At 34.5% G+C, this 10,992-nt stretch overlaps 1 protein-coding gene across 1 annotated transcript; it reads right to left on the bottom strand.

Annotated features, from left to right (window-relative positions):
• Positions 1–6,033: 6,033 nt before the first annotated feature.
• On the bottom strand, positions 6,034–10,359 carry LOC132195677 (uncharacterized). Its single transcript, XM_059617838.1, has 24 exons — positions 10,191–10,359; positions 10,010–10,138; positions 9,764–9,934; positions 9,398–9,700; positions 9,296–9,343; positions 9,209–9,242; positions 9,085–9,149; positions 8,931–9,027; positions 8,647–8,876; positions 8,524–8,589; positions 8,416–8,464; positions 8,280–8,356; positions 8,112–8,226; positions 7,634–7,863; positions 7,493–7,571; positions 7,390–7,439; positions 7,302–7,337; positions 7,130–7,250; positions 6,973–7,082; positions 6,866–6,916; positions 6,767–6,809; positions 6,618–6,709; positions 6,458–6,560; positions 6,034–6,397 (listed from the first exon to the last, which is right to left on the bottom strand). Exons 1-24 carry the CDS (start codon positions 10,254–10,256, stop codon positions 6,132–6,134), a joined length of 2,631 nt encoding a protein of 876 aa, XP_059473821.1. The 5' UTR covers positions 10,257–10,359; the 3' UTR covers positions 6,034–6,131.
• Between the last annotated feature and the right edge of the window lie 633 nt (positions 10,360–10,992).

Genomic DNA, 10,992 nt, shown 5'->3' with positions numbered 1-10,992 from the left:
GCGTTGCAGCCAGAAAGTTTTCGCGGATCGTTGCATAATTCAGAAGAGAGCTAAGTGGGTGCACGCAGAGGCGGTTCGTTTCCCTCGGAAAAGTGCACTTTGGGGAAATCACTCGGATGCGTCTGTTCCTTTTGTGTTCGCCGACTGAGTGAGACTGCGATTGTCGTGCAACGCGATGCAAGATGCGCCGCCCGATGGAAATGGAAAGAAAGAAAGAAAGTCGCACAATGAGAGAAAGAAAGAGCCGGCGGAGGCGACTTTAATTTGCAACGACATCCAGCTTCTCACTTAATAATGGAGCTGCACTCAAAACTGTTATCCCTGCCTTTGGATTATTTACCCCTGAAAGTTAAATTATTAATTAATCATAATCAATGAAAATTAACACCGCACACCGCAAAGAGTTAAATTATTAATTAATAATTATTCATAATCAATGAAAAATAACTTTGTTTGTCTTAAATTTATAAGTTCTTTTATAAAACCAGTATGGGTTTAAAAAAATTTAATGAACATTCCAAATAACCGCTTTCGTTTAATTGTTTTGAGTAAAATGTAACAAAAGTTATAATTTTACCGACAACAGTTTTATAGACTGTAATTTTTCGTTTAAATTTTTTATGTTACTAAATAATGCAATATACATCAATGATCATGTTATTGAGTATAATTATTGAACATTTCCAAGCTGGTCTAGCTAAGGTGAAAATTGTTTTTGAAATAATGCAATCATTCAAAAGATGTTTCCATCAACTTTACATTTAACATTTAACCAATTTAGGAAATAATATACGTTATGTTTATTTTTAGGAACAATTATATAATTATGAATATAATATTTAATTAATTAGATCAAGATTGTTAGCTTGGAAATGCTTTTTATTTACAAAGTATTACTTTTTCTAATTCTTAATTTAGAAGTGTAAGTGTGTCTTTTTAGGATCAATTGTTATTTTAAAAATATATTTACCTATTAATCCCATTAAATATATAACTATTAAAATGTTTCAAACTCAAACAAACCAAATTTTGAACTCCACTATCTAAAGACGAAAGATAACTGTAAACTAAACAGTGTAACAAAAAAACGTATAAAATTTCTCTCAATCTTGGAAAAGTGCGCATCAACGTTAACCAAAATTCTACCACATAAATTTGGAGTCTACAAAACCATTTCAAGGATGGCGCAAATGATATCAAATTTTGTACTTTGGTAGTAATTTCAGATTCATATTGCTGGTAAATTTGATCAAAAGAGCTAAAAATAAAAACTTAATAGGAGAAGTAAATATTTTTTTAAAAAATATATATGATATTTCATGCACCTATTGCGCCTTTATTCTTCAAAATTTCTCAGAAACATATTTTATGGAATAAGTGCAGTATTGAATTTGATATAGATTTGTCTTGTTTATTAAGTACACTAATATTTTGCCACTATTTTTTTTGCCTCCGCCTGTTGGCTCCTATTAAAATCTCATCGCTAGAATATAAAAGTTAATAATTCAGTCTTCTCAATCAGGGTACAAAGTATAAAATAATCTGCAAATATTTCAAATATACGCAGAGCAATGTTATCAACTTCAAATTTCAGAGATGAAATTAAGAGTGGGAAAAGGAAGAGACGAGATTTTAGGGTTCCGATGGTGAACTTGGAAAGCCGCAGTGGACGTTCATCGGAGGGGATTGCGTGGGCCTTGTGGTGCAATGACTGCCTATTAGCCCGACGGCTATTTGATGGCCATTAGGTCTGACCAGACGGGGGTCGCTTATGATTCAATCATGTTCTCTCTGCAGCCGCGGGGTACGTGTTGTGAAAAAAGTGCATCGAAATTTCATGTATTGTGTGCGAGTGGAGGAAAATTTCAAGCAATAGGAACAATTACAAGCACAGGCCTTAAGCAACAATCAACTATATGGGCCTTGAAAGTGAGCAAAAATTTATTTAAAATTTAAAAAAAGTGTTATAAAAATTATGAAGTACGAATAGAGATCAAATTAAGATATGAAATATGAAAGTCAGTGGTAAATGAAAATATTATAAAAATATTCAAAAGTTAATTAAAATTAAAAAAAATTTGGTAAAAAAATTAAAATAATAATGACTATATTTAAAGAAAAATGAAATACTCCTAAAAAAAAATTATAACAATTAATTAAATAGTTTGAAGAAATTGACACTCGAGAAGATGATCATGGATGTGAATAACTTTATTCAACAATTTTAATGCAACGAGTAAAAAGCCCAAGTTCTTCACTTCCAATTACATATGAATATTTAGAGAAAAAAAACACCAAATGCAAGTTTATTTCAGTCAAATGAGCAATGTCTATTCACAATATGTATTAATAAAAGAGGAATAAACACAATTTTTCCGTTCGAGGAAGGAACGAGGAAAATATCAAATAATATTATATTTTTCGATTCAATATCTACGAGTTTGTGCGACATCGTAAAAGCTGAACCAAACAAAAAATAAAAACAGGAAAAGTGAAATGATCGGTGCTGAATAAATGCGGAAGATGAGAAAACGCGTTTGATTTATCTCGGCTAGGGCAGTGAAGGGGAGTTTATTTCGGTCTAGCTCGGCACTTTGGACCCTAAATTGGTTCGCATCTAGGAATGCACATGGCGCGCGCAGACAGTAAAAAAGCGCCGTAAAAGCAGCTAGGCAAGGTTCCATCTCGTAAATCACAAACGACGAGGCTCTCTCTCTTATTCGCACCGCGGTCGTTTTCCCATTCACAAATTTTAATTAAACGTTGCCCGCCGCCGGGGACGCACGTCCTTCTTCAAGGAATATCAACTGGCGAGAAAAGCTCCATTCTTCGCGGTGATCAGAAAATGTGTGCTCGGCGGCGAAGAGCAAAAACAAGCAAGGATGATTGGAACGAAATGAAATCGATCACTTTCCATAAAAATATAATTATACGACTAAAGTGTTATATGTTTTTTAAACTTAATCCAGAAGTAACAGGTGGTTTTAAATTTCAAAGATAAATCAAATTGATTGAAATTGAAAGAAAATGACATCCTTATTTTTCAAATTTAGTACACAAAGTAAGGAAATAATGTAATGTTTACTTTCTAATTGGAAAAATATTTATTCAAAAATAGAAATAAAACCTCTTTGCACATTTTTATTAAATTATCATTTTTATTATTAAATTGTTACAATATTTTATTAAATATATCACATTTTCCAAAGACACAAAATATTTTTGATGGCCATAAAGATTCTGGAAGTGGCTTACGTTTTGTCTTTTAGTTAAGAATTTATTAACACAATCGGTGAAAATTTTATCTTTTGCTTCTGGACAAATTTTATTTGTCATAATAATATTATATAATCAAATTCGAGTTTTATTTTAAAATAACATTAATTATGCTTTCTGCGAAAAAGTTACAAAATGTAACAAAAATCGTAAAATGACTCTTTTTTAATTTCAGATCAATTCCTATTAATTTTTGGCTTTCTGCCAAGCTTTTGAAATAATAAATCATTCACTCAAGGGCAATTTCTGCTCAGAAACAAATGGGAGTTTTGCAACTGAAGACCGCATAATGTCAGTTTCTCACTTGGAGTGACAAAAAACTCGAATGAGTGAAAAACCCAGCCACTCGTTATTTGTATAGCCTCAGTCTGGCCAATGCCAATTGTCATTTGTCAGGCTTCACCAAAAATCGCTCTGGTTCGACACCCCGACTGAATGATTTCAAGCAAAATCTCAAAAATACATTCGAATTGAAGCTGAAGAGAATCAATCTTACCTTTAATTGACAAGTTGAGAAAGTCGATCCGGAGCTGAACTACTTTTAGTCGAAATGCTTGCCGAGAACAACAACAAAAGTCGGACCAATCAGTGGAGTTAATGGAAAAGTCGGTGCTCGCGGTGAATAATGAAAATGCACTGACCGCGGTCGGCCGAGGCAAGGGGGCGTGCGAGCGCCACCTGCGGCTGCGAGAAGCCCCGGCACCGTCTCCAGATTTATTATTCTTGCCGCTAATGTATCGATCAGGCGGCGACGATCGGCAGCCACAGATAAAATTCAAATTGGCCCCATCGACAAAGCGACTGCTAATAGAGTCGGAGAGGCGGGCGAAAGTTGCCACATAGACCACCCTCCAAAATTAAATTAGGAAAATTATTCACCAAAAGGCAGCTTGATTAAACCAACTCTATTACATTTTATAATTAAATTTGTAATTTAATTATTATTTAGAACGTAAATTTTTGTATTTACTAACTATATTTTGAATCATTTTGAATATTTTCTTCATTTGATTAATTTTAATTCTTTTTATTAAATACCAACGGTATACAGACACATATATGAATATTAATTGTTTATGCATATAATAATAGTGCAAACTGAAGAGGTAGTAATTGCACTAAACTTTCGTAGAAGCTGCTTTAGTTAGTGTTAAGTCACTCTTTTTACATTCGAATAGGTGATACATTCCAATTTGTTCACCACATTTTATACATTTACAGTTTTTGTTTGCTGCACAGTGGTAATCTTTATTTTCACATAACAAATGATGAAAACCATGGCAAGCATACCTCGTAAAAAGGTGCCGATCTTTAAAGTTAGTCTCTTTCCATTTATTTTCAGTCATTGCAGGAGTGTTGTAAAATTGTGGGTCGATTTCTGCATTTGTAACATTTTTTACATTTAGGAAATTCTCGTATTCAGTCGTTTTAGTTAACGAGAATGTATTACAGAGATCAATAATGAGTAAATTTGTACATGCTAATTCATATGCATATCTCGATTTTGTATATTTGGAAAGACACATAAGCTTTTTCAAAAATCTTGATTTAACAGTCTCAAGTTTAATAAGGTCATTTTGGCTTAAAAATGGCCAAATAGCCTCGATTCCATAACTAGCTATTGGTGCTATAGCCAAGTTGAATAGCTTAATTCCTGCTGAAATTGACGATTTTGCTAGTGAGTTTAGTTTCAAGATTGCAAAGATTGCAGATTTGACTCTCTTTTCAATATGTTTCGTAAAGGTATTGCCTGATGATTAATAAATTAGTTTAATTTTTTAATTTCAATCATGAGCAAATAAATTTTTGAATTATTTAAAAACTAAAATTTTATGAACAGCAGTGCAAGAATCCGTATGTTAAGTCCATAGAAAATATAAATCAATTAATATTTTCAAAGTACGTGTTTGTTTTTTTCAGTTTTAAATTAATTCAAATTCATATAATTTCAGTAAAAAACAAAGATAATAGAAATTTTAATCAAAATCTTCATCAAATCATGAATTTTTCCCAATCATTTTATCTATAGTCTACAATTCGTAAATTAATTAGGAATAAAATCCAAGCCAAAAAGGTAAATAAACTTGTTTAATAATATCAATCACTTGAATGAAATTTTGATTGAATTTATTTTATCATGTACCGAAAACTAATTTGTATTAAAACAATTCATTTGTACATTCTATTCACCAATCAGACTCGAAGACCCTCCATTATTTTATCCGTGTTGAACAATAATTCTCGTTCATCAGACCGACAACGAGAGAGCGCGAGCAACGCTCTCATTTTGTGCATATCAATGTTGCAGCCAAGCGGACAATTATTCATAGAGGACGGCGAAGTAGTGCGATGGATGCTGGAACAAAAGGCAGCCGTGCCAATTAACAACTCTCATTGTTGAATTTCGCTAGGCGTAAAGTTCCCTTCAGCTTTCAAGAGCGGCTGGAAAAGAGAGAATTTCACCAGAGCGATTAATTAAAAATATCTATGCAGCGAGATCATTCGGTCTGTTTGAATAATTTATCCTCGTTATTTGCGCCTGGCAAACCCCGCCGATTGCTGAGCTGCTATCGACAAATGATTTTCATAAAAATTCTATCCCTGGTATTTGCGCAGCGTTCATTTGCAAGGCTGTAATTTTAGACAATGTTTCGCAATTCAGTGCTGAACCAATCTCATGTCAATTCTTCTGTGAAGGAATTAATTTGTGCCGGCAAATTATTATTTGGAAGCAAAAGTGTTCCGAGGATTTTTTTTTTATCCAGTAATCAGAGCAGCTGGAAATCTCTTGAGAGTTATTCAAAATTATTTAATAATTTCAAACAATTTATTTTCCTTGTGCACAAACTCAAAATTCAAAATGCCTCACATATGAAAGGGTTGATATCATTCACTGAAGCGGGGGAAAATTCCGGCCGTCCACTGTAATGAGACAAAAAAACGGCGAGCGGTCCACCGTCGTAGGCTTTGTTCGGATCAAACATTTGTTTCTGACTCGGGTTTAATTTTTGCGGGAAAAAAGACGTTTGGCTTTCGCAGTCGAAGCTGAGTCCACTGGTCACGTCCACCAACATCGCATTGGTGACCGCCCAACAACGTGGTCCATAGTTTCCGTTTGCAACTTCAGTGGAATTTTTTCATCAGACATTTTACTCAAAATTTATTTAAAAAAAGAACATACGCAAGACTCTAATACAATTCATAGCTTTGGCGTAATTCAACGGCGAAACCAACCGCATTCCATACTCGCAACATTTTTTCACCGCTTCAACGTAAGGAAATGTCTGTTAAAAAAGAACTTTTTAATTGACAAACAATGCATATTTGTTAGTTTCACTTACAAAATAATTCGAGAAAAAAATAATATACATCTTTGAGTCGCTGCATTTGCAAATTTGCGTCCCGTTGGTGAAGCCCATGCAACTCGACGCGTCTAAAGTTTTTCAAAATTTGAATTTGCAGTTTTAGTTTCTTTCAATGAACTTAATACTCATTGTAATATTAATCAAAGATAAATTGCTCCTCGCCGCCATCTGATTCAAATCGTGCTTATAGGTTGTTGATTAAAAAAAAATCACTAATTTCATACATCAACATTGCAATAAACGCAACCAGATGACCGGGACGACACTTCCAAACTCTGTAAATTGATTTATTCAAAGAAAAACAAGTACAGATTATTTTGCGATTGATCACATCTGACGTAAGATTGTCCAGGTTTGTGATCATTTGGTCGAAAACCGCCGGCGCCTTGTCCCTGGCGCACTTGGTCAATTGATACGCCTTGTCGCACTCGTCCATTCCATCTTCAATTTTTATTATTATTAAACTTGAAATTTATAAAAAAAATTACAAGTTTTGTTGTTGCACTCGTCCATGATGGCCATATTTTTCATCAGGTCGGCCGCGTTTTGAAAATTCATACTCTCGAGCATTGCGAACACCTCGCTCGCCACAAACTTCCCACCAACCAGCTTTTTTCCCAAAAAATAGCTAAAAAAAAATAATATCTATAGGAATTGTACCAGTCCGACAGCGTCCCCAACACATTGCAAAAAGCACTAAAAATATTAATTCACAATATTTTTCATATTAATTAATAAGAACTCTCACTTTCATCCGCAAATCCAATTTTGTCGCATTCTGTAGTAAATCGATTTCGGCTATAAATTTACACCAATTCATATCAATTGCATTAAAAATTCATGAAAATCACTTGAATTGACGTTGTAAATGAGCGAACATTCATCAATGATCGCCTGCTTTCCATTCTTTGACAGCGGGTTCCGTCTTTGCTGAATTTATTATCAAAATTAGATTTCTTTTGAAAAAATCGTTCAAAATTGAAAAATAAAACCTCGCAGACGTATCTGAACTTTTTTATTCCGTCGTAGTCGGCAAGAAGCACTTGTCCCTTCTGGCGCCAAATGTGAACGGCCACGTGGTTCTCCTTTCTTCCGGCGTTGTCCGGCTGTCCCGGCAACCACTTTTCCTCGCCCCGGAACAACCTTTTGGCCGAACAAAATCCGAAAACCGACTCGCAGCCCTCGTCAGAACCAGAAGTCCAGAAGGTCAAATTTTGAAGCTCTAAATTTTAAAAGGAAACATTTTATTTTCTTTTAAGCCTTAATTTGGAGTTTATATCCATAATCCATTGTGACGATTCTTGTCTTTATTTTAAAACATCAATTTGAAAACTCTCTCTTAATTTGTTGAATTTATAATAGAGTGAATTTTAAGATCCATTGAAAATATTTTTAACTTTCAATGACAATAAACTGTTTCAAATATTTGCGCTCAAAATCAAATTAAATTAACATAATTTTACTCAGTGCCTTTGATCATTTCGGTCGTGTTGCTAATTATGGCCATAGCGTCGTACTTGTGCTGCCCATCTAAACTCAGCAGAGACATGCCCAGGGCACAGCAGGCCTTAGTCGCTTCCAAGTACTGCAAAATAAAAAATTTCAACATTTGAATTCGAAATTAATGAATATTTTTACCGTTCTTGTGTCATTTTCAAAACTGAAGAGGTAGTTCCGCAGTTTGTGCAAAAACCATTTCCCGTGAAGAGAATGATCTTTAATGTTACGTAACATAAAATAACAATGCGTCAATCAGTTTCCACGCAAAATCTACTTTTTAGGATAGTTGATTTGTCTCCAGGAGATGTGGTGAAAAGCTGGGGCTGAAACGCGGGTTTTATAATTGATTTATTTTTAAAATTAAAAACAATAAAAAATTTACGTCTCTCTGGCAGGTGACATTTGGGCAAACAGGACTGGTGCATTTGGGACCCTTCGTCGGCGGTCCCTGATTTTAATTCAGTTCAATATTTAGCTAAAAAAGTACAGAATTTCATTTTAAAACCTGGCAAGCGTAAATGGTTTTGTCCGAGCACCGCCTTTCGCTGATTGAAACGGAGCCGCTCGTTTTGTTGATTTGCATCTGGACACAGTTCTTGTCCTTGTTGAGGTTGACCAGAGGCAGGACATCCTGCCAGGGCGTAGGGCCGTGTGCTGAGCACCAACCGAAGGTGCCGCTCGTCAGGTCCCTCGCGCCGCCCGTCCAGTAATTCATGTTGAACTTCCAGCCCTTGGCTTTTATATAATTATTATTTTTTTTATTCATTATCAGTGGTTTCAAAGATAAACCTTGAGTTTTCATGCACTCGAGTTTCTCTCTGCTCTCAATGCCGAAAGGCTGCATTTTGAGGCTGAAACATTTGTCTGAATTTTCGTGCCAAGTGCCCTTAGAATTTTACATTCAATTTTATGAAAGCAAAGAAAGAAAAAAATGAATTGGAACCAGAGCTTTTCCTAACAAAAAAGTTTGGCCGCACGCGTTCAACCAGAAACCGTGCAAGTCTGGATCTATAGGGATTTCAATTTAATTTTTTAAACTGAGATCATACTGTACGATTTTATTTAACCCGCAAGTTCGCCATTGGTTAAAAATAATGATCGCTGAAATAAAATATGTAATGATATAGTTTTCAAAGAGGAACAAGAATTCGTACGTTAACAGCGGCATTTGTTTCCGTTTTGCATTTTCCTACCAGTGCTGGCTGAAAAATCGTGAAACATTAGAGAGGAAGTTGAAAATAGGACTCGTGACGCACGTCGATGGTTGTTGTTGTTGTGGCCATTTTGGTTGAAGTTTTTTCAATTGCTTTCGTAGTTGAAAGTGTTGTCAGTGCTGATGAATCTGTGATTAGCGTTGAGTCTGCTTTCAAGGTTGTGTCCGAAGATTCAGATAACTGGGTGCTCAATTTAGGAGGAATTCTCGTTTCAGTGATAGTTTCTGTCCCAATGTTAGGTTCTGATGTTGCGACAAATGATGAAGTTGTTGTTTCCATATCAGCGGACGGTTTTGCGGTTGGAACCAATTCAGGAATTTCTGAGGTTGTCGAAATTTCGGGGATCTTTGATCAAAATAAACATGATTCATATTAAATAATTTAAAAATAATATTTTCAAAAATTTACCTGTGCGTCTATTGTATTAGAAGTTTGCATGTCACCCTTTGTCGATAGCGGTGAATTCAGAAAATCAGAAGTTTTGTCAGAAATGTCAGTCTGCGTGCTCGTTAATTCCCCCAAAGAAGTAATTGTTGTACTAGTTTCACGACTTCTTGTCGTCGAATTAGCTCCCATTATCTAAAAATAATAATAAATTATTCAATTATTAAACTTAATTATTCAAAATGAAGAAAATTTCTTTAAGATATGAACCTGAGTGTTCTTGGAGCGAGTCTTGGCCTGACCAATTGCAACAGAACACCTTTTTAAGCCACAGCATTTGATTATCTGCGGACGTTTCCCTGCGTTTTTTTTACTAAATGCTCGCCTTTCTATTGCACTCTGAAATCGGATCCGGATTTTACAGAGAAATTAAAATTTTCTACTTGCTTACGTTGTCTTGGTGAACTTGGACGGCGACGAGAAGGATTAAGAGCAGTAATTTTGCGAACAGAGGCATTTTATGCACTAATTTTGCTGAAACGCCGGAGCAACCAAAATGCGTTGTCAGCTTCTTTTTCCATCCGTTCGAGTTTTGTGAGTAAAAACTATAATAGAGCCCGTGGTCGTTTCCTGCGCTGCGGCATCAAAAAATGAAATTCAATAGATAGGATCATGCATAGTTTGGCCATCAAATATACGTTCCTAAAATGTTCAATTCTCTTGCATGGCATTTGCACTGCGGCAGAATGTATTAATTAGATTGCTATTTTATACAATAAAGGGTAATTTTTGATAATTAGGTTATTAGAATTTGAAATGGGGAATATATTTCACTTCGTGTTTCTTCCGGCAAAATTTTCCATATACTGTATATTTACATCATTATAGATTGTTATTTTATAATGAACATAATCGACAGAAGATGGAAATAAAAGATAGCTCTCAAAATTAAAATTTGTGACTGGTAAATAATTATTCTTGTACATATTCTTGACTAATTTATTCAATATTTAATAAAAAAAAAATTAGTCCTCAAAATGTTCAAAAGATTAAAAGCAGCAGATATTTGAATGATCTTTTGAATTTAGTGTAAAATCTTCTGAAACTAACATTCATAGGTGTCAAATTATAAATTATGCTTTAAATAGTTCTGTGTAACATTTAAAATATATATTTTTACCATTCAGCTATCAATAGAGGGAAATTCACAGTGCTAAAAAATGTAAATATTTAATTTATGATGATTGTTGGCT

The sequence above is a fragment of the Neocloeon triangulifer genome, unplaced genomic scaffold (genome assembly GCF_031216515.1).
Source record: "Neocloeon triangulifer isolate White Clay Creek 2 clone unplaced genomic scaffold, ASM3121651v1 ptg000010l, whole genome shotgun sequence".
In the NCBI taxonomy this organism is placed as follows: domain Eukaryota; kingdom Metazoa; phylum Arthropoda; class Insecta; order Ephemeroptera; family Baetidae; genus Neocloeon; species Neocloeon triangulifer.
Note: the sequence above shows the minus strand (reverse complement) of the source record. Positions and strands in the feature narration are given on the sequence as shown.

Bases quoted from the DNA above. Each gene is read 5' to 3' on its own strand.
- LOC132195677 (XM_059617838.1), bottom strand. From the start codon at position 10,256: ATGCCTCTGTTCGCAAAATTACTGCTCTTAATCCTTCTCGTCGCCGTC. The intron at 8,877-8,930 runs GTTTATCTTTGA...ATTATATAAAAG, and splicing joins CGAGTGCATGAAAACTCAAG to CCAAGGGCTGGAAGTTCAAC. The intron at 7,572-7,633 runs GTTTTATTTTTC...TAATAAATTCAG, and splicing joins AGTTCAGATACGTCTGCGAG to CAAAGACGGAACCCGCTGTC.